Below are 25115 nucleotides of genomic sequence, written 5' to 3'. Positions count from 1 at the left end.
AGCTGTGAAGCAGCTGTTCCAGCAGGGTACTTTTTTGAGGTAGATGACCATCCTGTCTGCTTTTGCTAGGCACCTCATGTAAGTCAGACAAGTTAAAATACTCAGTTGACTCCTTTTGTTATGGTTAGCTTAAAAGACAACAAAGTATCAGAAGAACCATATTTTAGGTACAAAACACAAGCATCATGAACCAGCTAAACGTGATACAAGCTTGAGTTATCCTTCCCAACTCACAACCTAGACAACATTAGCTTATTCAATAATTTATTACCCTTTATTTTTTCCTCCGACTTTGAGCTCTTAATACCTGCACAATGTTGCTGCCTGCAAAACTGGCTCGTCTCCATATCCGCCCTCTGACCAAAGCCTCGTTTAACAGGTGAGCTAGTTTCCGTTCCATCTCAGCCTGAAACACTTCCTCCTGAATTCGCTGGTCGACGACACCCAAGAGAACTACATTGCAGAGAAAGCAACCCAAGAACACAAATTAATTAGTAAAACTTTTCAGTGTCTTTTCTGCAACTTCAATTACAAGCTTTGAGTCACTCTGTGGCAGCTCACGGACAATCCAAGAGCAGCTGTATTCATATGGGTCTACAGTTCAGTTGGAGGCTACATGTTGGAAAGGAAGACAGTGGGTAGGAAAAGGTTAACAGGAATAAATAAAAAAGAAAAAATTAGGGCAGAGGGCATTTCTGGAATCTCAAGCAGGCTAGACAGACCCAGAATATTGAAATAACAATTTTAATTCTAAAAAAACATAAAACTTATGAGCATTCAATTAATTGTTTAAAAACAACTAAAAGAGAAAATTCAGTCTAAACTGTTTGCTGCAACTACTTTCAGTTAAATTGTTGTGTTCAGAAACCACAGAGGTGGAGATGGGTAGGGAAAGGGTTTGGAATCAAGGAGAAAAAGCAGAACAGCAGCACATGAAGCTGTGTATTCCAACTGCATGTTCCCTAGATAAGATAAAGATTAATAAATATGCCAATTATAGCCCAAAACCACTGGTTAGTAGCCCTGCCCACTTCACTTCCCAACCCCAGGTACTCCGGGTCACTGGAGCAGCTAATGCCGAGAGGAATCCCTGAGGAACAACCCAAAGGAAACATGAAAAAGTGTGGATCTTTACTAACAAGATGGCATCCAGTAAAAGAAAAGTGGAGTGAATGGAGCAATAGTCATTCAAATGACCTAATTAAACAATCCTAAAGGATAGTAAACCAGCTCACTGCTGACTGCAATACAATAATTCAGTGTCCATTCCTGTGCCTCTCCACTAAAATGGTTTATATTCATTCAAAGTCCCTTTTTCAGTGTTTTCATATTTAAGTGTGGTGGTTAATAAAAAGCTACCCAATTAGCTAAAATGAATTAAATATAAATTTTTTTTTCATTTTAAAAACAAAACTATTAAAGCCACTTTTTCTATTTAAAAATTTTCACTGCTGATATCAGAAAAAGGAACTATCTTCATTATTTCTCAGAGATCAACAGTATCTGTCTTCTAAATTCAGTCATAGACTATCTCAGAATTAAATAGCAACATAAATAGACAGTGGCCTAAGGCTATTATATACAGCAAGCAGAAGACCAGTCTTGCCCGTGTATTGAATTTCAGTATCGATGAACTATGAGTAATAGCATGAACTATATTCTAAAACTGAGAGGGACAGCTACAGAGAACACTGCATATCTCAACATTTTATTACTACTGGGATACAGGAACATATATCTGTGTAATCTAATATTAAAAACCTTTATGTGCATAAATTCTGTCATTTACCCATGTCATGAGTCATTACCCTTACAATATGATATACAGACTGTGAGGGCTGACCCAGCCAAAGTGTACTCACTCTCTCCAGGGTGTCCACAATAACTGGGATTACAAAAGAATTCCTCTGTAGCAAAAAAGGTGCTGCAATTGGCTTTCAAAATGTTACAGCCAGGAAGTTTAGAAAAAAACAAAGGGATCTGATCTCAGAGCTGGGAGAACCATCTTCTCACTGCAGAATCTAAAGGAACTTCCAGCAACACCAGAAAAAGCAAACCTAAGACTAAACAAGAAAGGGGATGTGTGATCCAAAAAGCCAACATAAATCTCTAAGGAAGGATGACATTGGATGTGGGATACTCACATGTAGCTTTTCTCATGTTACTGACCATGATCTAAAATTGCTTCTCTAAAACAAACTGTGTGGGCTTGAGAAATTAAGTTGCAACCTGATTTTCTGCTTAAAAAATAAACTGGGTCAACTGGTGAGAGGAGGCAGGGATACCTAAGAGTAGCCTATATAACTGGTGAAATACAGGTGGCAGAGTTGTGGGAAGACAGAATTGTGGCCAGTGGTGCATCTGCATCCTAATAGCAAGTTTTGTAGGCACAGCCTAATCACCATTCAGGCTTTCTGCTTAAGAGAAGCAGGTAGGACTGATAGCATGCAAGCAACCGCAACAGCCTTTGAGCAGTGACAGCTCAAGCATATCTGTAAATTATAGAATAAAACATCCAAAAGACTTGGGTGGGAGGGATTTGCTGTGAATGAATCAAAAGAGATCAATGAACTGTGATGAAACTCTTCTGTGTAATTGTAACATATCTATTTTCATTCTGTTTTATTCCTGGTATGTTTTGGTAGAAAGTGCCACACGAATAAAATTTTAATTTTCACTTAAAAAAACACCTAAAAATGAATGTGGTATATTGACAGCATACAGAGTAGACACCTTATGCCTGACAGTGTATCACTAAGAATGAACTGCTTTATAGACAAAAAGTACTTTGTGTGCATTATCAAGGAATTGCAGTAATTCATTCTATACCCAGGAATGGCATTTCCCAGATATTCCAGGTCACTAGGCCTTTGGTTTTAGAATTTATTCAGCTCAGGCACGTTATTACTTCATAAAAATGCAGCACCCCTAAGCTATCAATATTTACATAGGCTAGTTATCCTTCTAACAAAAATAATTGCACACTTACTTACAGAGACTGTACATACCTGTTCTCACCCAGGAAGATTTCATCAACTGAGACACATTAAGCTTAGGATAATGAAAGGCTGAGGGAAAAACAGAATGGAGGAAAAACATCCATAAGAACAGTATTCTCAACAGCATACACAAAAAAAGAAGCCGCTTCATAATTTATACTGTCAGCAAGCATCTTATTTACACAGATGTATTACTACTCCTGAGGCTATGCAGACACAACGGTAAGGAAAAGTGCTCCAAACATACACTCCCCAGTTCGTCTCTGAACAAAAAGAAGCTAACTGAAGCAGTCAGATTTATTACCTGAAAGATTTCAAGCTGCTGTACCGAGGTCATTGCTCCTAGAAATTTAAAAGCTCTCTGTCTGAAATTGTGACTCTTACTGAACTAGTTGCAGGATCAGACTTTTGTTCAAAGGGCAATGAGGCAACTCGTGTCTCAGAGTGGAAATACGACCTTCTCCGAGGCAGAAACTACATGAAAATACTAAATGTAAAGCAGAATACTAAATATATCTGATCTGTGTTCCAGACTTGTGCAGGGTGAAACATATAAAAAGCGCCACCTTGAAAATTTTTTTTTTTTTTTAAATAAAACCCACAAATAAACTCATGCATAATCACTGCTGTAGACAAATCTCATGGCTTTTGTGTTTGGCTGGGTCTCCAAGCTTTCTTAATTTCTCAGTTTTTCAAAAAAAACTCTGTTCCAAAGTGAAATCCTTGTGCCAGTGAAGTAAATAAAGTCTATTTCTACTGACTTCAGTAAGGATAAGATTTTTTCCCAAGGTTTCCACTGGAGAGCAGTAAAGACATGTTGGGAAAGAAGTGAAGATGGGGGTTGGGCCAACGGCTTCCTCATGGGAAGTCTTAAGCTTCACTATGGCAATAAGGAAAAGGAATGGTCTTTCTCAAAATATTTAATCCAGATGCAGTTTGCTAAGCATTATACAAAGGTTAATTTTTAAACCATTTCATGGCTAGAAAGAATGAGGCACGTAACAAACGACCTGGTCCCTGTTAGATCAGTTTAGAGTAAAGATATCTTGTCTTCAGTTGTAGAACACTTTGCCATTATTGCATGTTTCAGAGAAACAGAAAATTACCGTTTTTCTAATTTAATTGTGCAATAATTTGTAGAGTAGCTGACCTCTGTCAGTGTACCTAAAAAGTGATTCTTTTGCCCCTTAAAAAAACCTTATGAATTTTTTAAGGCAAGAGCAAAAACATCACTAGTTACATTGTACCTTTTATTTTCATAGATTCATAAATAGTCCTATGGAAAAATAAGAAAATTTGGTTATTCCACCTTTATTTCAATAGCAGCACCACCAGCTTCAAGAGGACCACCGGGAGATACTTTGTGAGTTACTATTCAGAAGGGTATGAGAATATGGTCCTTTATTCTGAACAGGAAACACTGGCCCTTTACACACTGACCAGGATGCATCATATTTCCAAAACTCTCAGACACACAAAAACCACCTGACAGTCTATTTAAACACACACACTTATTATTGCATCCTGATACACCGTTCTACTGATTGGAGTTTGATTTACTCTGTTCATGCAATTGTTTACTTCATTTAGAAATACAACCTGAACAAAAAAGCATAAACTAAACTGTATCTATTGTTTTTCCAAAGCATGGAAAGAGTAAGATAAGAAAATCAAAAACTTTCCAATGGCCATAAAGCTTTGAACTGCTAGCAGTTGTGAGTTTTTTCATCTTTTAAACCAAAATCATGTTTTGCCTCAATACTTAATGTGCTCTTCACACTTTTTCTAATTAGTACTTGAAAATGATTTAATTCATGCAAATTGCTGGATGACTATTCACTTAAACTTTTCACAGAATTAATGAAATTTAAAAATAAAACAACTTGAGCATAAAATGTTGAAATTGAAGGGAAGATGTGCCATGATCCTTGGCAACTAAGGCTGGGTGCTAAAACCTGACGAAGAATGCATGAAGTGATGGACGCTTCTGCAACTGAGACCACGCTCCAAAGTCAGAAAATCCAGACTCCAACTCTTATTCCACAGGTCATTCAAGTGTCTTGCCAACACACATATGGCTAGATCCTGAGCTCAGCTGGAGTTTTAGTACTGCAGTAAGATCATATTTGCAAGATTCCTAACGCCCCCTGGAACTAAAGATTAAAACCAGCACAGACTGATTGCTATTCTGAAGGGGAAGTTGGATAGACAAAATGCAATTATAAGATTGCAGCTGGTCTGCTAATAACTATAGATGCATTAATGAAGTAGATACTAGCATCATTAGAAGACTCTAACACGCAGCCCTGAAGCACCATACCGCATAACAGCATGGATTCAACACCGACTGAAAAGGCAAAGGGTCACCTAGTCACCCAGTAACCTCTTGACAGCAGTCTGAAACACACCACTTGGGCAACATGGCCTTCACCAGATGCTCCAACAAGGATCTCTCTGACCTTCTCATACAGAAACGTTGGGCACCATGCAGGATAGAACTGGTACCAGTACATACTGATCTTATTTCTAATAAATGAAGGAACAGTAATAGAAAGCATGAAGGGAATGAAACATTTGGAATGAGAAGGCATCAACTGAAAAGTAAGATTCCATGTAAGTATTGGGGTGTGGGTAATAGTAACACACTGTATCTGTTAGAAGTCTGATCCAAAATCCACCCAGAAAAAACCTGCTAAATATTTCTGCAGTCTTTGGACGGTACCATATGATTTTATATTATCCTACTGGCCTTGCAACATCTCCAAGATGTCTAAAATAGATGCCACCCATCAAAGTGCTACTTATGACACTGAAAAAAATAGTAAGTCCCAAGGCAACTCTCTCTATTTAAAGTCATAATAAAAACAAATAGATTTATTCACGGTATGTTCATGAAGGACAATATTCCTCATCTAGTCCACAGCTAGCCTTTGCCTGTCCTCAGAGAAATCTTCCAGCCATAAAGAGATACCAAATATACTATTTCCTACTATTTTTAATGAATTAGCACCCAAAAGCCATGACTAGACTTGGCTTTCTTTCTGCTGACATGTAGTTCATGATCATCTAACCAGTTTACAGTCTAAAATGTGAGATGCAAGGTGGTCAATGCAATATAAGCATGCAGGAAGGTGTAAACAGAACATCTGAATTTAAGCATGTTGGTAAGGTCACCTAGAAGTCGGGCAGGGGGGAAGAATAAAGTCTGGAAGTTGCCAAGCTTGGCAACTCCAACAGCTCTATTCCTGCACAGAACAGTTCATTCTGCCAAACCAACAACTTTCACTTCTAACAACTACTGACCCTGATTCTAAATGAGTGGAAATAAGTTGACAAAAAATTCCCATTTTAAATGATGTACTGCACAGGGACAACCCACACATTTAAAGTATGAACAGTACATATTAGTTATGTGAAAAAAAAACAGTGAAAGGACTGTGTGTGAAAGGCAATGTGAAGTGAACAAGCAGCAGGGAGCAAATACATTCCTTCAAACAAGGCTCATATTCTGGGTATCGATGGCAAGGTCTCACTTCACTTAACAGTGTTGAGATACAGTGATATTACACAGTAGCTTTTCCTCAGTATGAATCAACTTCAACCCCCTGACAGCTCAGCTCACCTACAAATAATTTCTTTTTCTTCAGGTGCAGACTATAAAACTTACAAAGTCATACACAGAACCCTGGGGGCTGAGGGGGTGGGTAGGGGAGTCACCACCAAGAGTATTAACTATTAGCATGCCTGATAACTAAGCCACAAATGGCACAGAACAGTATGGCATGGAACATTCCATATTTACATATAAACAATTTACATATAAACAATAACATACGTAAATTGTTTATATGCAAATATGTACCTATCCAAAATTCCCCCAAAATTCACATTGAAAAGTGGAGGGTTGCATAGAGCAATGCAGTTACGTAAGGAAGATCTTCACAATACCTTCCCTGCTACAACTGCTCTGTAGGCCAAGGAAGAGCACGAATGCAGAGTTCAGGCCCTAATTACCAAAAACATTTAGGTATCTTCCTGCCAAAGTAGCTTTGAGGATCTGGCTGGTCATCCTCAACAGACTGCTGAATAAGATGTCTCAAGAACGATCTGCCCAATGCTGCTGAGCCTTTGGACATGATTTCTGGCTCTGAAGACTGAAGATCTAAAATCCTTTGGCTCAAAATACAGTTACAGGAACAGTACAAAAAAACCACTGTAGAGACAGCTAAAAATAACCAAGCGTAGTTGCCTCACTTATAAAAGCGTATGAGCTACATTCATTATTGTGCTCGCTGACAGACAGACCCATAGCTCTAAAGCTGAGAAACTGTGTTCCCACTTTGCCGACATCAAATGGCACTATGTCTGGTGTTTGTAGTCACTGTTTTGGAATACACTGAAGCACTACTGAGACCAAACTAGACCAGATCAAATTAAAATGAGCTGTCCTGCAGTCGTCTAAATCTACAGAAAATCTTGAGTTCCTCTAGCAACAACTCAAATACTGACAAGATGCTCCTTGATTCAGGGCACCATATCCACCAAATCCTCGTATTTTCTACATTGCAAACTTTAGGAAGATCTCTATTCCTAAATTCTGAATTGCTAAATCAAAATGTAATATTAATTTTGATTTATTACATGTATTTTATTTCATTTATTTTAATACAACATTAAAAGTTTCGAAAATTCAGTCTAGACAAATTTGAAGGTCGTCTTCAAAATTTCTCTATCAAACAAACTAAGAGACAACACCACCAACAAACTCTGGCTAAGATCTCTGAGGCAAGTGCTATGCTCTTCTGCAACATTCATTCAATGAACTATGCCATCAGCTGGTGGCGTCATTGAAGGCAAGGGTGCACACATAGCTTGTTCAGCTGTCCTCATTCCCACTACTTGGGATGTGCACCAAAACCCCAGCATTTTTCAAGAGCTCCAAACAGGAGAATCTGGGAATAAAGTGTGTATCATGGTGGACTTAGTCACTACCGATGAGTAACTATCTTCCTACACTAAGGGTATGCTTGAGGATTTGAGGCTTGGTATTGTTTGGGAGATTTGGTGGATTTGAGGGGAGGAAGAATAATTTTGTATTTGAAGTCTGGAGGCCTGCGCTGGAATTTGCAGGAATGAAATTACCATACTGTTGGCATACTTGTTAAAAACTGCCAGCAGGAAAAAACAAACAATTCCTGAAGCTTCAGAAACAAAGTTATAGAAATAACTCACCCACAGGCTTGGACATGTCACCGGTTTAACCAGAGGCTAAATCTGCCAGGCCACAACAGCAACAACTACATTATTTCATTGCAAATCCTCAGAGTAGTAAGGAAAGGAGGAGAAATCCAAGTGAGACCTTTTTCCAGAGGCACTGCCTGACTTCTTCACTCCTACTTTGCAAGGCTTTCTCATGAACATGTGAGCTCTCACAGAACTCCACTGGCACTGGCCAGGCACTATGAGAATGCAGATAATACAGGGAGAGCTCCTGCTATGAGCACTAAAGAAATTACCTTCAAATTTCTTAAGTACCATCATGAAAGAAAAATAAGGAGAACAGTGTACATGCATGTTTAATAGGAACGTTTCCCCTACAACCAGCCAGTCTTTCAGGATGCACCGGCCTTGGTAGAAATTCTGTTACCACTTAATTGCACTGTACCTCTATCATGCAATCCAGAAGATAGATTATCAGCAAGAGGAAACCTGCAAATTCACTACAAATATCACTCTAGAATATGTGGACAAAACTAAAACCTGTAGGATCTATGTGTGTACATCGCAGGAAAAAAAAAGCCCCATGACACTGACCATAATACCCAAGAGACTGAAAGTAATGAACTCCAGGGCAAAGGTGCAAAAGATATAATGCAGAGTAAAGAAATGTCCTTCAAGCAGTCAAGGCAAGAGGAACATTTAATTTGAATTCAGTGTGAGATAAAAACCACAGCCCACAACTGAGAAATTTTGTGGCCTCACAAGGAACAAAAGTGCTAGTCATTTACAGACAAGGATTTTCAAGGCTTTCAGTCCTGGCTCAATTAAATACAGCTACCACTGCACAGGTACAGTCTGTAGGAGACCAACTGAGAGCAGATATGTCTAAAGGAAATGAGACAACAACCTGCTACATTTTTTAATTGATCATGGGAGCAGAGGGTTCAAAATGCTGAAAAATGAAGACAAAAAGCTTCCAAAACCTATCACACTTACACTACTTCTAGTCATTCAGAAAGTATCCTGTGCAGTCACCTTATATATATTTAAAGGTGCTATAGAGAACAACTTCTGTTGGCAAACACTCTCTTATAATATCTTTGCTGACATATTACTGTACAGCTGCATAATGAACAGCAGCTGCCATTAGGCCTGATTTTCCACTAGACATCTAACTGTATAGAGAGAATCAATGTGTCAGGTGCTATACACCTATACGGCTCACAAAAGTAACTCTGATAATTAAAAATCTGCATTGGAAAGCACAGTGACATAGAAGAAACTGGGAATTAATGGACTGGGTTATCAGTAACACCTGCTACCAGGAAAGGCAAGTACTGTTCTCTCATGATCTTGCTTAACATTCACAAGACATTTCTGTCATGAACAATCCATTAGCTTACAAGGATAAGTACTGAGTTTAGAAACTTGTCTTATTTATGAGACTGAGGTAATCTGAAAAATCTAACCAAACATAAATTGTCAGGGCTGAGTGTCAAGCAAACTCTGCTATGCAGGCAGTTCCCATTAATCTAGGTTTAGGATAGGTACAGTCTGGAAAAAGCACATAGTTAAATTCAACAGAAAGCCCAAGGTAGTAAACCCTGCTGAGAAGCAGCTGAGGCCCCTGTAGACATATCCACAGACTCAGACCTTGGATCACACTTCATGGCAATATTGATCGGAGTGACTTTTTTTTCTTTTAATCTAGACTAAGATCAGGGAAAATGAAGTCGGGTTAAACACAACTCGCCCAGTGCAGAAGGAAAAGATGACGACAAAAGCAACAAGTTGCTATAACATTGATATGCAGCATGAGAGCAAAGAGAGGCATGTATTTGCTCTGCAGAATTCATGACACAAGTCAGGTACTTGATGTTTCATTATCACTTATGCACAAAATGACTTTAAAATGGTAGAGAGGAAAAATTACTATAAGTAGTATTTTGCAGTCTTAGCAAACATCAAGTACTCACGTTCAGCAATTTGCTGCACAGGAAAGCCCAGGTAGAAGCTGAATTCCACCACAGACAAGTTTCTTAGCTGCTCACTGACTTCAGACCCATTTAGAAAACCGTACCTATCTCGGACAGCAAAAACAATGCTTACAGGGCCTTGCCGAAGCGCTGCCCCAGGCCTACTCAGAGTTATATTCAGTATCTGAAAAGACAAGATTGAAGCATAGTCAGCAAAATCAAAGCACTGATATTTCCATTCCTTCCTTGACAGTCTTTTTTTTTTCCTAATATGAAGGGGGAGGGCAGTTCACATCAAAACAGAGGTGTTCCTATACCAGGTTGTTTCAGTCTGCTGAGTCTCAGAAGAGGCAAAGTTACATATGAATTCCTCTTCTAAGAGTTATCCTTTAACATCAATCACAATTCAGAGTGATCTGAAAGCTACAGTCCAGAAAACGATGAAAAAAACCTAGAGAGACAGTCAGCAAAATAAAACTACTGATAAAGAAATCTCAGACGAGTACCAAACTGTGTGGAACAGACAGGAAGAGAGGATGGTAAAGATGCATTCTGAAAATGGATTTTCTCTTGGTAAAAACCTCCTGTAGCATGCATGTTCAGACCCTACCACTAGTTCAAAACCTTCATTTGGCACCAATGTACACAGCAACTGTGTTCATGTACACACAGCTCCTCCAGACAATAAGCAAGTATTTAAAATAAAAGTCTGCTAAGTCAATAGTCCAAGAAATTGTTTTGTGCATTCTGTCTTCAGTCTATCATGTCACATTGTTCATACATTTGTACAGTTCTGAGCACTTTAAGTATTATAAAGTTTATCTTTCTGCTACGATTTTATTTTAGGGTACCACAGATGGGCATTTATGATGCCAGTTAAATAACATAATAAAATGTTTACTAATTTTGGTATTACAACAAAGCTAGATTAAATTTAAGAATTCACACAGAAGAGGGAGTTGGTCTCATTAAGTTGAATTACTAACTTTCCAGGGAGTTTTAAGTTTTCCTAATGTGATTCAGTACCCAGCATATATGCAATACACTTCATATGTGAAGTTCCAGCAGCAGCTGCCATGGACATCATATACTTATGTAACTAACTTATTCTAGACGTCACAAGCAACTAGCATGTTTCCTCACGTAATGGCAGAGTCCATATAACTCCTACATTCCCTAATAAAACTCCCTGAGTGGCAATGAGACCTGAAAGTTGTCTTCAAACAAAAACATTCTAACCACACCCTACTGTGTAACAGTAAAATTTGAAGGGAATGATTTTGGTAAGGGTTGGGGCAGCCTTTATATGAAAAAGTATAAACTCTATTATATTCAATAATGCTTTGGATATAAATCATCATCTTGGACCATTTTTTCAAAAATCTTGAAACCAGAGATACGTGGTGCCGTATTATTTTGTAGGGGAAAAAATCCTGACTTAACAAAGCCTTATAGTTCTATATGATCTAGATGGCAAGTGGTTGACAGTGAACACCTAACATTTTACTGGCTGGATGAAACACAGGACAACCAAAGGTGAGGAGAGAAAGAGACAGACACAAAACATGTTGATCTTCTTACCTGCACAGTGAAGTTGTAGAACTCCTGGTGTTTGCTCACCTCCATGAACGCTGTTGTCAGCCCTTTCTCAATGCGCCGGCTAAAGTTGCAGAACCCAACATCCACATTCCGAGGGACAAACTGAAGCACTGAAGGCAAAGGGTAAAAATTATTCCTACAGACAAGTACTGCCACGAGAGAGAACACAATGAGTAAGAGAATCCACTGGACTAGCACTTTTTCATGGAATTCAAGACACATGTTATGAAACACTGGGTAAAAATACAGTAGAAATACATTTTGTGTTGGTGCAGTCAATTGTCTACTCATTACGATCTGTTGCAGCAGTAATTAGATTACTGAAACATACTAGTGACAAAATACCCACTGTGTCCTCTCGTGTACTGGAAGACCTTCGCTACATGCATGTGGCTAATTTTACACAACTTGAACACTGAATCAGCCACATTGAAATCCTCAGTACTCAACAGATCAATGAAAATCTTAAGAAAAAAAGCAACAGATCTCTTTCTTGTAGACTGAAATACAGTATTTAGCTTGTCTAAGAGATCACATGTTGGGTCCATTAATGAGCATCAGTATCAGTCTAACACTCTCAAAACACCTAATTAGCAAATAATCTTTTAAAGCTAGATACATACACCTTAAAGTCCTTCACGGGAGAGAAAGAAAGAGCACAGGAGAGAAAATGTGAGAATAGAGAATATGAGCAGGCACACAGACCTGAACTACATACTCATCTGTGGATTTCCTGATACAGTCTTACCCAAATAAATGCTATGATTAGGTTGCAGACCCCAATAGCAATGTTACACAGGGTTCAAGAACAGAAAACATATCTGTTATTTATATAACCATGTTAAGCAGTGGAAAAAGACATCACACCTGTGCAATTAAAGAAGTGATGTCTTAACATACAGTTATTAACAGAGAAGCAACACATGAAACATACCTGAACAAAAGCACCATGTTTGACATTCATTAACTCTCTGCCTATATACTCAATTCCTGTCACTACCTCATTACACATTCAACCAACCAGGCAGATGGTTCTGTTATGTAAATAGTGCCTGAAGAATATTTTAAATCATACCACTGATTCTCAAAATCTATTACATAGGTAATATTTTACTTTAGATTATCAGTAGTCATAGACTTCATATAGCAGCCATGGAAAACTGAACACCACCTGAGCAATCCTCCTGCTCACATTATACATGAGCAGTCAATCCTCCTGCTCACCAATTCTTCTACATTATGAGAATTCTAAATAGTGGCATTTAAGGTAAACATAATTTGAAACTTGACTTAAGCATTATAAAGTAGCTGCAGTGTGATTGTATGAGTAAATGTTTCACAAATTTTTTTCTCTTCTCACCTTTTGAAAAAAGAAAAAGAACAAACCTATTTTGCAAAGTGTCAAAAAAAATTCCTAAAAAAATAATGTAATTATGGGGTTAACTGTCCAATTTATCATCTCTCAACCATGGAACCAGGAAGTATTTAAAACAACTGAGAATTAAGATTCACAGCAGTAGAATGGAGGGTTTTGACTCCACCTTGCATACTTAATCATAAGTGAAGAAGTGTGAATCAGTATGAAGCTACATCTCCTCCTCTTCATGTCAGGAAGAACTCACCTGTCTGAACTTGGAATCTGTTATCTGGCACAGTGAAAGAAGGATGTAGCGAGAGGATCATGGGGGCCTCACCACGAAGAAGACTACTGTTCAGAAGCACATTTATGACAGCTACTGCCGTGTAAACAAAAGGACCTGACGTAACCAAGAAAGCAAATTTTGGGGAAATTTTATAAACCTACAAAAAAAGAAGAAGAAATTAAAAAAAATCTTCGATGTGGAATTTGGCAACACTTTAGACCTACACAGTCTCATGCATTTTAAAGTCACATCATCAAGAGCTAGGAAAATGCAATATTTATTTTTCAAAGAGGGAGCAGAAGCACAAACACTCTGATAGTGTTGTGCCTTGCAGCCTCTGTTCCAGTGCATCAGAGGCAGCTCCCCTGTCTTAGGTGCATCTACTAGAATCTCTTTAGTACAACACACCAGTCTCAACACTTCTTGATTTATCACATCCCAGCATAGTAGCACTTCCCGCTGCCTGCATGCCTCTGGAGTACGTAAGAGTTTCCATACAAAATTGCTGTTTATTCACTGAACTGCTTGCATAGCTTCTGAATTTCAGTCATATACCTCATAATGAATACATCCTATACCATTCAGATGTGATATGCAAGAAGCAAAATACACATAACCTGTGTTTTATGGATATAATTTTCACACTCAAGAACATCTTCCAGGGAATGCTTCTATCTGCTTATTTCAGCACAGTTACCACAATTACAATTTTCCTCTTCCAATTCATCTCCTGACTCTAAGTCATCTTAAAAACCCCGAGGAGACTTTAGTCATCATGTAAAAGAAATGAGATTGTAAGTTAAATATAAACCTGGGTGAATGTTTCCATGCAGACATTCTTATCCACCATTTCTTTCACCTAAGTAAAAACAAACTAAAGTCTTTTTTTCATTTAAACATATTGCAGTATCTTCTCTCCTTCAGAGAAACTCTCTCAATATCAAGGGTATGTTTCCCCAGCGTTATTTTTCTTTCCTCTTTGGTTTAGTCCCTGGGTTTGCTTTATTTGCCTAAGGCAGTCACACTAAAATATTTTGAAATGTCCAACATGATGGACTCAGAAATTAAAAAAAAAATAATCTAAACCAGAGACCCAAAGGTTTTGATAAATGTGCACCTCTTAGATGAAGAGATACTGGCACCTTGCAGGCTTTGTGCTGGTGAAGGGATATGTTATATATCCTCAACTTTAAGAGCACAGTGCTACTTAAATTGTGACCCACATGTTCCTTACTGGTATTTCTGCAACATCATGAAGCGAAGGCAATTGCTATTTAGATAGCAAGCAGCTCCTTCCTGTCCTCTAAAAGCCATGCATTTTAAAGAGATAATCTTCACCAGAAAAAACCTCAATAGCAGGAGGAAATAAAAAAATAATGCTGCTCATTATTCGTTTCTTCCTTCTTAGTCCAAATATATGCAGCATCCAGCTTTTATTTTAAATGGATTTAGACCCATAGAACTCAAATTTGTTTGATATGAATAATATGCACAGCTCTTTTCAGTTCCTCTTATCTGAAATTTTATCCTTTTATCTCAGGATGAAATGATCTCTGCAGTTTCAGTTTGTCAAACGGGAACAGCAGTTACAATGGGTAAGACATGCCAAAAGAGAGTTGCCCATTACTTGCAAAGGAGACTACTTAAAAGGCAAGAAAACGCAGAATTAGAATTACAAATCTCAGTGCAATTTGCTGGTAATTTCTAAAGCAAAAATATATGCTGAGGAAGAGAGGCCTAGCATAATCAGTGTAAGCTTATACACTAGAGTTAGGTATTTCAGACAAGAAAGCAAGCCTCCGATAGCTAACTTATATGTCTCCATCTCCGACCTGTTGCAGTGCAGATGCCGTGAAAGCAGCCTATTTCCAACACATAGCTGAAATTTTGCATCACTGTTTTTGTCTTAACAGCTAACACTATTTCTTTTCTGTGCTTTACTGCAGCAGGAGAGAGATCTCAACTCCAGAAGAATGGAAATTTTTAAAAAGTAACTTTTAAGTGTAATTTTGAGGTGGGTAGCCTAGAACCACTACCAGTCAAAACAATAGCTATTTCTGCTTGAGATACTGCAAGGTTGTCTACAGTTAGCTCTCTGCAACTTAATTCAGATGACAGGAGTAACACAGCCATGCCAGCGTGATGCTGTCTATAAACTAATTCACACAGAAGTTTCCAAAGTTATCTAGAATAGATGAGCATAGCTCATGACTCTTGATTCACGAATGAGAACAGCCCCTCTTGGCACAGCTCTGACAGTTCACAAACCCAGCCATCCCCCCAACCCTCTCTTGGAGGTTTTACCTCTACTGCCAGGACAGTTAGATGCTAACAGATTAGCTAGCTGAACCACTACATTTTAGAGTGCCACCTATTAAAGTAAACAAGTACAACTTTCTTACCTTAACACTTTAGGCCAAAAAGGCGAAGCACACAAAACTCCACATGCACTTTGGAGGAATTCCCACAGGAAAAGCAGAAGAAACCTTCAGTAGGAGCAGAGAACTCTTACACCACCTCAAGTTAAGCTACCCCTTCTCCAAAGTGCAACAGTTAATCCAACTCTGCCATTTCCACAACACAACCTATTGCATTCAAAGTTACCCTCACAAGAGAGTGCTTCTAGTACCGAAAGTTTTCAAGCCTCGACTTTCTAGAAGCTAGAATAGTATTTGGGGAAAACATCATTGTGTGCTTACTTTGTCCCTTATGATCTTTCCTAAGTATTTGCTATTGATTATTGTCTGTTAAAATATTTGATTAGATACACCTTTGCTACAATCTAATCCATGCCTACACTCCACTGTTACGTTGTGTAAACATCTGGCAGAAAGCATAAACAACCAATTTCCTCACCAACCACCTTACTAAGCATCCTGTAAAGAGCCTGCAGAGAGCATGTAACTTCCTGAAGATGGGCTACAAAGGCTTACAGGTCTTCAAAATGGAACAAAGCTTCTGTTTCTATGCACTTTAGAATCCTAATGCAACAACTCTCTCACCATTTTTATACACCTGAATGGTACCAGCCAGAATTTCAGCATCAGTGAGCAGCGATAAAGCCAGCACAAGTCCACAAGGTGGCATCTTTGAAAGAAGTATTTAACCGCCTGACAGTGAGCTGATCTCCTTTAAAGCAGAGGTTTACTGATTTTAGATTACAGAAACCAATATGCTAAGGACAGGCTCAAAACCCCACATTAAATACAGCGACAAAGTGGCCGAGGTATACGTTATACTGCACGATAAAATTTCCAAGCAAAATGAGGCTGGCAAAAAGCTTTTTCCTGCTAGCATGAACTTAATGGCACCAGGGGTCCTAACAGCAAATCACTGCCAACACTTTTATTTCACGCCCCACTGCAACAAAGCTAAGTCAAAGGAACATTTTATAACAGATCTTACCCAAGTGTCGTAAGGTTTACATTAGAGAAAGTTGACAAAAATTACTCTTATACAAACAATAGGGTCTTATACTTTTGCAGATGCAATACATTGAGACCAACTGGAAGTGACTTCAAAATTTTAGGTTATTCTCACTTTGCTGCAAGAACTTTTGCTAGAAAAAAATTGACAAAAGTTTTTTTCATTAGGCAGGATTAAAGCCTGCCTCTTTTTTTTCCACTTCAACAACTCAATGCTTGAAATAATAAAGAAGCAGAGACCAAAGTTTCAACTGAAAAAGTTGGGGAAAAAAATGTTTAATCCTCCTTTCAGTGTTAAATTTTGTTTTGTAGTTAAAAAGAGCAGCAGTTATATCCACCATTGGCATGGATTTTATTTTTAAAGTGTACATTACTACAAAGTTAAATTTAACAAGACTGTCTCCTGATTTATTGTGCATTACATCACAGCAAGGGAACAACATCTGTGAGCTGTAATAGGAGACACAGTAAAAAAGCAGCTTAGAGAAGTGTACTGCTTTACCATTAACTTGCAAATGTACACATGGTTCCTGGGTACTCAACTAACAAAAGTCAGGTCTGTTTGATTAATTAGGTTTAGCAATATCGACAAATTCTGTTTCAAATTTTGCATCACATCACCACTCAACATACTGATATAGACAGCTCTTTTTTTAAAATGTTTTGTTAATGTTCCACCGTTAGAGGTGAAGACATTTGCTGGTGATTATTTTTAGTGCAAAACCCATAACCAAGGCATCACAAAGAACACAAACGATAGCGGCATTCTAGCATAAAATAGGCATAACTGATTCTACAGAGATGTTTCCTCCTTTTGATAAAAAAGAATTTGCAAAGAATGAAGCTGGACTAACTGCATTATTTATAAAAACAGTTGCTTCTAAGAAGCCTTAGGGCCAAACCATCCTATTACGAGCTTTAAAAGGCAATAGCAGGCATGAAAGGAAGGAATTTAAAGGACAAAAATATAAAGAAGCAGGATATCAAATGTTTGCTCCAATCAACCTTCAAATGTTTAGCAACAGATTTTGTCTTACTGCTGTTACTGTTAAGAGGGTAAGTGCTTCCATATTATAGAGGCATATAAGGTCATTGAAAATTAGTGCAGTTCTATCATCATGAACTTTTGACTTCTACTTGACTAGGCCAGTTTGCACAATCTGAAAGTATAATTCACAAACCAGAAGAAAAACCTCTTATTTACAAAAATCCCAAAAAGCTTATGAGCAGGTATTGCTAAAAGGACCTAAAGTACACGTAATTTGTAGTGGCAGCAAACAGTGGCTGAAGTTTGGCAGATATTTGTAACACTCCTATCCTGACTGAGTAGTAGAGAAGTATATTCTCAAACATCAGACAGGAGTTGTTTAATTACTGAGAGCAGTGATTATGGTAGGAGTTGTCAAAACACTGTTTCCCCACACAGATCAACAAGCAGAAGTTAAAGGCACCAAGGGATTCTGTGCATGGAGAAACTCAAGTTATGTTCAACAATTCAAATTGCTACTTGAGTTAATTTCATAATAAAAATGAGATCATAGACTCAAAAAGATAAAAGATAAAGTAAATGTGTGGGCTATCACAACTGGATAAATGCTAACATGAAAAATTGCAAGTGCAGCTGAACCTGCACCTACACCAGTAATTCCATTAAAACATTTTGGTTTTTTCCCCAGTGTTGAAGTATCTAACTATATAGTAATTTGTAGTTTGGGTACCCCCAAACTACCTCTACAGTATTTTCCTCTCAGATAGAGGTGGGGAACAGAGCCTTTAAACCACAAGCACTCACTTTGAGGTTAGGAAACAACACTAAAATATTGCTCAGATGACTCCTTGAACATCAAAGCAGAGGAAGCTTTCAAAAAAACCCAAGAGCACAGCAATTCCTGCGAGTGGGGGAAGAACTGGAGTCGCACCTATTTGAAGGCTTAAAAATAACATCTTACCATTGCACACCTGATTTTTTTTTCCTGTCTTTTTCATCTGCCAAATCCTGCGTTTGGGATTCTACCACTTCCCCTGCAAGTGCTGATGACCTCACTTACAACATAAAATAGCACAAGGCTGTGCAGAAGGTTTTGTTTAGCTTAAGGTGATAAGTATATAATTAGCTAGCAGAAGAAACAAAACTTTTTAACCAGTATTCTGAAGGGTAAAAGCTTTTCAGTTCAGTTCCAATTCACCAGCTAAAGGAAGTGAGCAGTAGAGATGGGGCACTGCTTGCCCACCTCTGGCAAAACCAAGAAGGGTCTGTCCTAGAAAGCAATGACATTCTGAAAGTAAAAAAAGCTGATGTCATATTCACATCAAAAAAAAAAAAAAACCAAAACGTGACTAACATTTGTAGAATAAACCGTTCTCTGGTATAGTATCATGTGGGTTGTTTCTAAATCACTGTTTTAGCCTGTGAGCTAAAACCACTGTTGTATTATACTGATCAAGGAGTACTTGTACACACTTCATACCACTTACCTCTAGCTCTACTGGTCGCTTGAACTGAACTCGGAGCACTTCTCTGATGGATTCACTGACATTTTGTAGAACAGCTCTTCGGGCCAGCACTGGAAATTAATGTCAGTCAGTAAATACATTTTAGCTTCATCTCTTGGGCTTTGGTTCAAAGCTGCATTTTCAATTGTGCAATGCATGAAAAAGCAAGCAGTGAGATCAACTGCATCAGAGTAAGACGATGGACAAGGAAACAGGTAAGGGTGTGACTGTACCCTAAAAAAGTGACTGGACGTACAGTTTAACGAACTCCAGTTTATTTTCTCTCTCGTTTTGTTTTTCCATATGTAATGTCTTTAGCATTCTAGTAAAAGAATCTTCTCAAGAGCCACCGGGGCATTCAAACTGGATCTTGTTGCAGCACATTCAGTCTGACCTGTGCATGAGCCTGCTGTCATAACACAGTTAAAGTTTTGTAGGCAAGCATGGAATGCAGATGAGGTCAGAAAAAAAGCCACAGAAAATATGCATCTACTTTTCTCTTAAATAGAAAGTAAACAAACGTGACATTAATTACTGAAAGAGATAGTCACAGAGTAAAAAACTGCTTAAAAAACCCCACATCCCTATGGATGTCATGTCTGTTACAGTCAACACTTGAGACTGTGGCTGTGCTCAAGGAAACAACTGAAAAGTGTTGTGTTGCCAACCTACATTTACTTTCCATCAGTAATTTGCCTACAAAATCACTCAAATTACAGGTTAAAAAAAAAAAATCTTCCTCATCACCAGCACAGCCAGCTCACCTTTTATCTGGAGGATGAGATTATGCTTGTTTTACTTTACATATTACAAGCAAACCTTAAGGGCAAAATGTGTTGCTTACCACAGAACATGCAGTACTTACACAGCTGCCCTGGATTAGTTTCACTGGTATTGTTTTGTTAACAAGCTAGGAAGAGGTAGGAAAACACCAAAAAAGCAAACACAGATGCTGAGACAATTTCGAAACACACTAACGTCACTTTTTCTGGTTACAAACACACCAAATCCAATTGAAGTAAGTATGGGAGGAGGGAAAATATAAACATAAACTAGTATGTAAAATTATAAAAATGGTAAGGAAATCCAAATGTTTTACAAATAAACTCTCCTCTTTTATATTACAACATTACCTCACATGCAGGGTTTTTTTTTATGAACAGCAGCAACAACTGAAAGGAGAAACTTACTCAGTCAGAACATTTAATAGTTTGGCAGAACAGTGTCATCATCATTTACAACCCATGAAATGATAAAGCAGCCTCTAATTCAGCATACTTGTATATAGGCATCAGCAATTTTAGAAGACAATTTCATTCCCTGTGCAGTGTAACATATATGTAACTTACTTAGCACAATGTACTTCATTCAAGTGAATTCTATTATTTTCAAGAGTAAATGATAAATCAATGCTTTTACAGCTGTTTATCTAAATTTACACTGTATTTTCTTTGAAAGGTTCACCAGCTAATTCAACACCTGCAATTTAGCTAGCATGTCACATTAGAGTGGCTTCTGAAAAAATAAAAACATTAGGGATATCTTACCCGCAGTGACTAAGTAAGCATCGGGAACCGTGATGTCGCAGACGTAGGGTTGCCTGGTAGTGGTCACAGCAGAGGTTATGACCACGGGTTCAGATGGAGTGGTTGTTGCCAGAGGGGTAGAGGCAAATGTCCCCAGGCTGCCTGCCGCAGTTGTGCCGTGGCTGCCTGTGGCACTGGTGGCAGTGGTCGTGGTCATGGGGACAGTCGTGGGGGCAGCCGATGCATCAGTACCAACAGTTACACTGCTGCCTGCTGGAACTTCATGTCCAGTGGGAGAGCTAGAAGTTGGAGGAAACTGTGTGGGAACAAATGACGTGGTTGCAGACAGAGAAACTGTAGGAAAGGGCATCACGCTGCTGGTGTCGGCATGTGACGTCAGGTTGTCAGGGTCTGCAGGAGGAAGGGCTGTGTGGGCACTGCCCTCGCTGCGAGACGTTAAAAGCAGCGTGGGGTTAACTGTAGCACCAATATCCTCATCAGAAGCTGAAGCAGTTGAGAGCAGAGATGAAGATACACTTAAGACAGGAGTTGCCGGAAAGGTAGTAAACAAAGAGATCAGATTTGTTTCATTGAGCAAGATGCTGCTGGTAACAGGCTGAGTGTCAGAAGCGGGCAGCACCAGGGTAGGAACCACAGAGTGAGAGGTGGAGAGTGAAGTCTCCAACTGAGAGGTAGCTCCTGTAACAGCTGAGGTAAACACAACTTCAGAGCCCGCTGGCAAAACTGAAGGTGCTTCCAGAACCACGGATGACTCGGAGTGAAAATCTGATGACGATGTTATTTCAGGTATATGTGCACTTGGAGCAGAGGATGCATTTGAATAGAAATATGATGTTTGGCCGAGAGGGAACTGAGAAACCTTGATGTCAGTGGCAGAGCTGACAGCGGTAGCTAAATCCCAGCTGAAAACATCCTCAGAAAGTACTGATGTCCCAGTCAACAAGGTCTGAGGTAAGAGTGTTGATAAATCACTTTGCATTACAAAGTAAGAATTTAGCATAGCCGATGATAAAGACAAGTAGCTAGGTTCAACAAGAAATGGTGTTGATAAAAGACTGGATGGAAAATCTGAAATATTTAAAGATGGTTCCTCCCTTGTAGATGTCTTGTCAGGCAAAACCACAGATTCCGATGGCATTAATTCTGGCAACTCCAACAAAATTGTATGACTGACTGCAAATGATGCTGCTGGCTCACTCGGGATAAAGGTAGAGTCAAACAGAATGCTAGTGGCACCAGGAAATTCTACATGAGAGCTGGCTGTCAATGAAACTGTTTCCAAAACAGGGAAGGAAAACTGGGTAACAGAGATGTTCAGCGATGTTCCTCCAGAGAGCTGATGGTAGGAAGGAGACATTGTTATAGCTGTTCTAGTGTTAAGGACAGTGTCCACAGTGCTTAATAAAAACATGCTTGAGTCCGGGATTTCTGCAAATCTTGACGAAAATGAAACAACTGGTCTTGATGGAAAAGAAGTATCAAAAGTCTCAGGTATAGACTCCTCTAATTCGTACCCCTCAGTAATTATAGTTGTAAATGGAGTTATGCCTTGTACTTCAGAGGCTTTGATGGTCAAAGCTTCAACATCATCTCCTGAGCCTACATCATGTTCTGGGGAAAAGCCTGCTTCTGGCAGAAGTGAAACTGAGTCACAATACAGACAAGAACTGTATGATCTCGTGAAAGGCACTGGACTCATGAGCTCACTGACAAGCTCTGATTGACTTGGTATTTCTGAACCAGCTGGCAAATTTGGTGCTGTTCTGGAGAATTCACGTGTAAACAGGCTGACATTAAGAACTGTATTAGAGTCTGTAGAAATGGCAGATGAGTGAAGCGGGAAAGACGCAAGTGGAAGACTACTAGGAAACAAAGCAGGCTCAGCACTGGCTGATGAAGCCAGCAGGGCCGAGGGAATGCTTGGAGTGGGAAGGGTCCCTAAACTGAGAGTTTCTACTGCCCTGCTACTCACATCAGCATAAATGTCACCATATGGGTCTGCACTTTGTTCTGTGGCATCTGGGGTCACAGGGCTAATTTTATCCAGCAGCTTGATATGAAGAGGCAATCCTTCTGAAGCAGCCCCAAAAGACAGAGCTGTTGAACTTGCATTTACATTTTCCTGCACTGCAACTCCCGCCTCTGAAGGAATGGAAGTGAAATAAATAGCTGTATTTGGAGGGTACAACAGCAAGTCTCTGCTTGCTGTTAGCATTTCACTATCTGGTACAAAAGGCTTGAGTTCTGTTAGAGCGTTACTGTGTTCAGGGACAGCACTCAACGGAGTCTTTTGCTGTGCTGATTTTGAGATATCATATGGTGAAAAAAGGACAGATAATGAAGGTGTTAGCAACACAGTTTCTAACATTTCTCTTGGTGGCTCTACTGTATTAGCTGAGTGATGATCTGTTAAAACTGCAAAAGACTTCAGTGGAGGAGTCCACTGTGCCTTTGGGAATGAGCTAATAAATTCATCATCACTTAAGAATGCCTCATTGCTCGTTACGGAGACATCTACCAACGGCGTATTTCTCCCTTCTGAAATCCTGACCATTTCTTCTTGGTTAAATAAAGTCACATCAAAGGGAGTGGTAACTGATGATAAAACCGTGTGAAGGAAGTTACTTTCTTGGGACTCCAAAGTACTTTTTGCTAAGGCCATTTGTGTCCTGCTGCCTGATATGCTTTGGTGCATCTTTGAGTCCATTGAGAAAAAGGAAAAATTTTGCTGCTCCAAGGATCTCTCATCTAAATAAAGAGGGAGAGAGAAAAACAAAAACCCAAACCCACAATATTAGCACAGGTAGTTAAGATTTTAATGAACAAACCTCACATACAGTATTTCTGGAGACAACTGCCCAGAATTCAAGGGCTAAGACAAAACCTCTCAGTAAGTGAAAAACCTTCATGAGCGAGTCAGTACAAATAGTAAGATTCCCTGTGAAACTCCATTCTCTGGAAACAAGCAGGACAGCATGAGCTCAGAAAGTGGCTCCCTCCTACCTATGCGAGGCCAGTGTGCAGGACAGCTAATGGTCTCACAAAGTAAACAAACCAAAAGGGTAACAAGGAACAATGCAGGGGAAAATTCTGCATAACTTTAGGTCTCCTGCTTTCCTTTAGTATCACTTCATTTGCTCCAGTTCTATTATTTCTTAATATAAACTCACTAGCAGATCTGTTCTCTTACAAGGACCAGATCCTCCCTCTCATATTAGAAATGAGTGACACTTAGGAGAGATGAAGAGGGGTTTCCTTTATGTTAAGCAAACGTCGACCTGATATCAACTACAAGAATTTGCTGAGTAACACATCCAGTAGTTATGCTTACATTGTCAGCCATTCAGTTAACTTCTGGCCTTGTAGCAGTCAGTGACAAATTGCTTCATTACACAACTGCCATCTTTATTCACAACCCGCTGGAGGAGTACTCTGTCTATAGGCCACCTGCAATAAAAATTTCACTGCTCCAGTTTGCAGAATTCAAGTAAAAATAGCCAGGTTCAAACATGATGGAGAAAAAGCTAGGAATTCATCAAGTATTTTAACAAAATACTTGCAAAAATCATGTATGAATACTATTTGTACAACTTGACTATAATTCCTCCTCTCTCACAAAAGTGTTCGTGGGTTACAGAGAAGATCTGTATATAAACTTTTCCAACCATGGATGTATTTTTCAGAGAAAAGGTTGATTATTGCTAGAGTACTTTTCTGAAATGTCAAGACTGGATTAGTAGCTTTCAGAGCTGAGTATTAAAGGAAATCACAGAAAATTGCTGCAGGATATTTTTCAAGGATACACACAAAGGCTTCATCCTTAAATTATCTATCCCACCTGATCATCCTGTTTTCATATGGGAGTGTCTACACAGTGCTGCTGGAACCTACTGGCAACACACATTAGAAGGTGGGGGGTGGGGGGCAGGAGGGCAGAAATCCCATCCAGTTAAACCACCAGGGATCAGTTTAAAATAAAAACGAGCATACACAGTATAAAGTGTCAGACGGTGATGCAGTACACTGCTGAACTGTACCTACATTTGTAACCCTTTAGAGGATGCCTTGACCTCAGTAACCTGTGGTACATCTTGCAGGAGTACCTCACCTATCTGTTACACACTGTTGTCATTCTAACAACACTTTCCAAAGGTGATAAACTGCTGTACTCAACCCCTCCTCCCTGGTCTGTTTGCTGAATTCCCTGACACAT

The 25115-nt window shown here is 39.0% G+C and overlaps 1 protein-coding gene across 3 annotated transcripts in view; it reads right to left on the bottom strand.

Moving 5' to 3' along the window:
- Positions 1-25115, bottom strand: part of KIAA1549 (KIAA1549 ortholog) — a 151789-nt gene that overhangs the window by 58713 nt on the left and 67961 nt on the right. For all 3 annotated transcript variants that reach the window (XM_074901989.1, XM_074901990.1, XM_074901991.1), the window contains exons 2-8: positions 20903-23650; positions 19338-19426; positions 13417-13594; positions 11777-11904; positions 10196-10379; positions 3009-3068; positions 308-453 (exon numbers count right to left, since the gene is read on the bottom strand). In XM_074901989.1, the coding sequence (XP_074758090.1) occupies positions 308-453; positions 3009-3068; positions 10196-10379; positions 11777-11904; positions 13417-13594; positions 19338-19426; positions 20903-23650 (3533 nt within the window). The remainder of the gene's footprint in view (positions 1-307; positions 454-3008; positions 3069-10195; positions 10380-11776; positions 11905-13416; positions 13595-19337; positions 19427-20902; positions 23651-25115) is intronic.

Source organism: Athene noctua, chromosome 3 (genome assembly GCF_965140245.1).
Source record: "Athene noctua chromosome 3, bAthNoc1.hap1.1, whole genome shotgun sequence".
In the NCBI taxonomy this organism is placed as follows: Eukaryota; Metazoa; Chordata; class Aves; order Strigiformes; family Strigidae; genus Athene; species Athene noctua.
The sequence above is the reverse complement of the archived record's forward strand: the minus strand, read 5'-3'. Positions and strand labels throughout refer to the sequence as shown.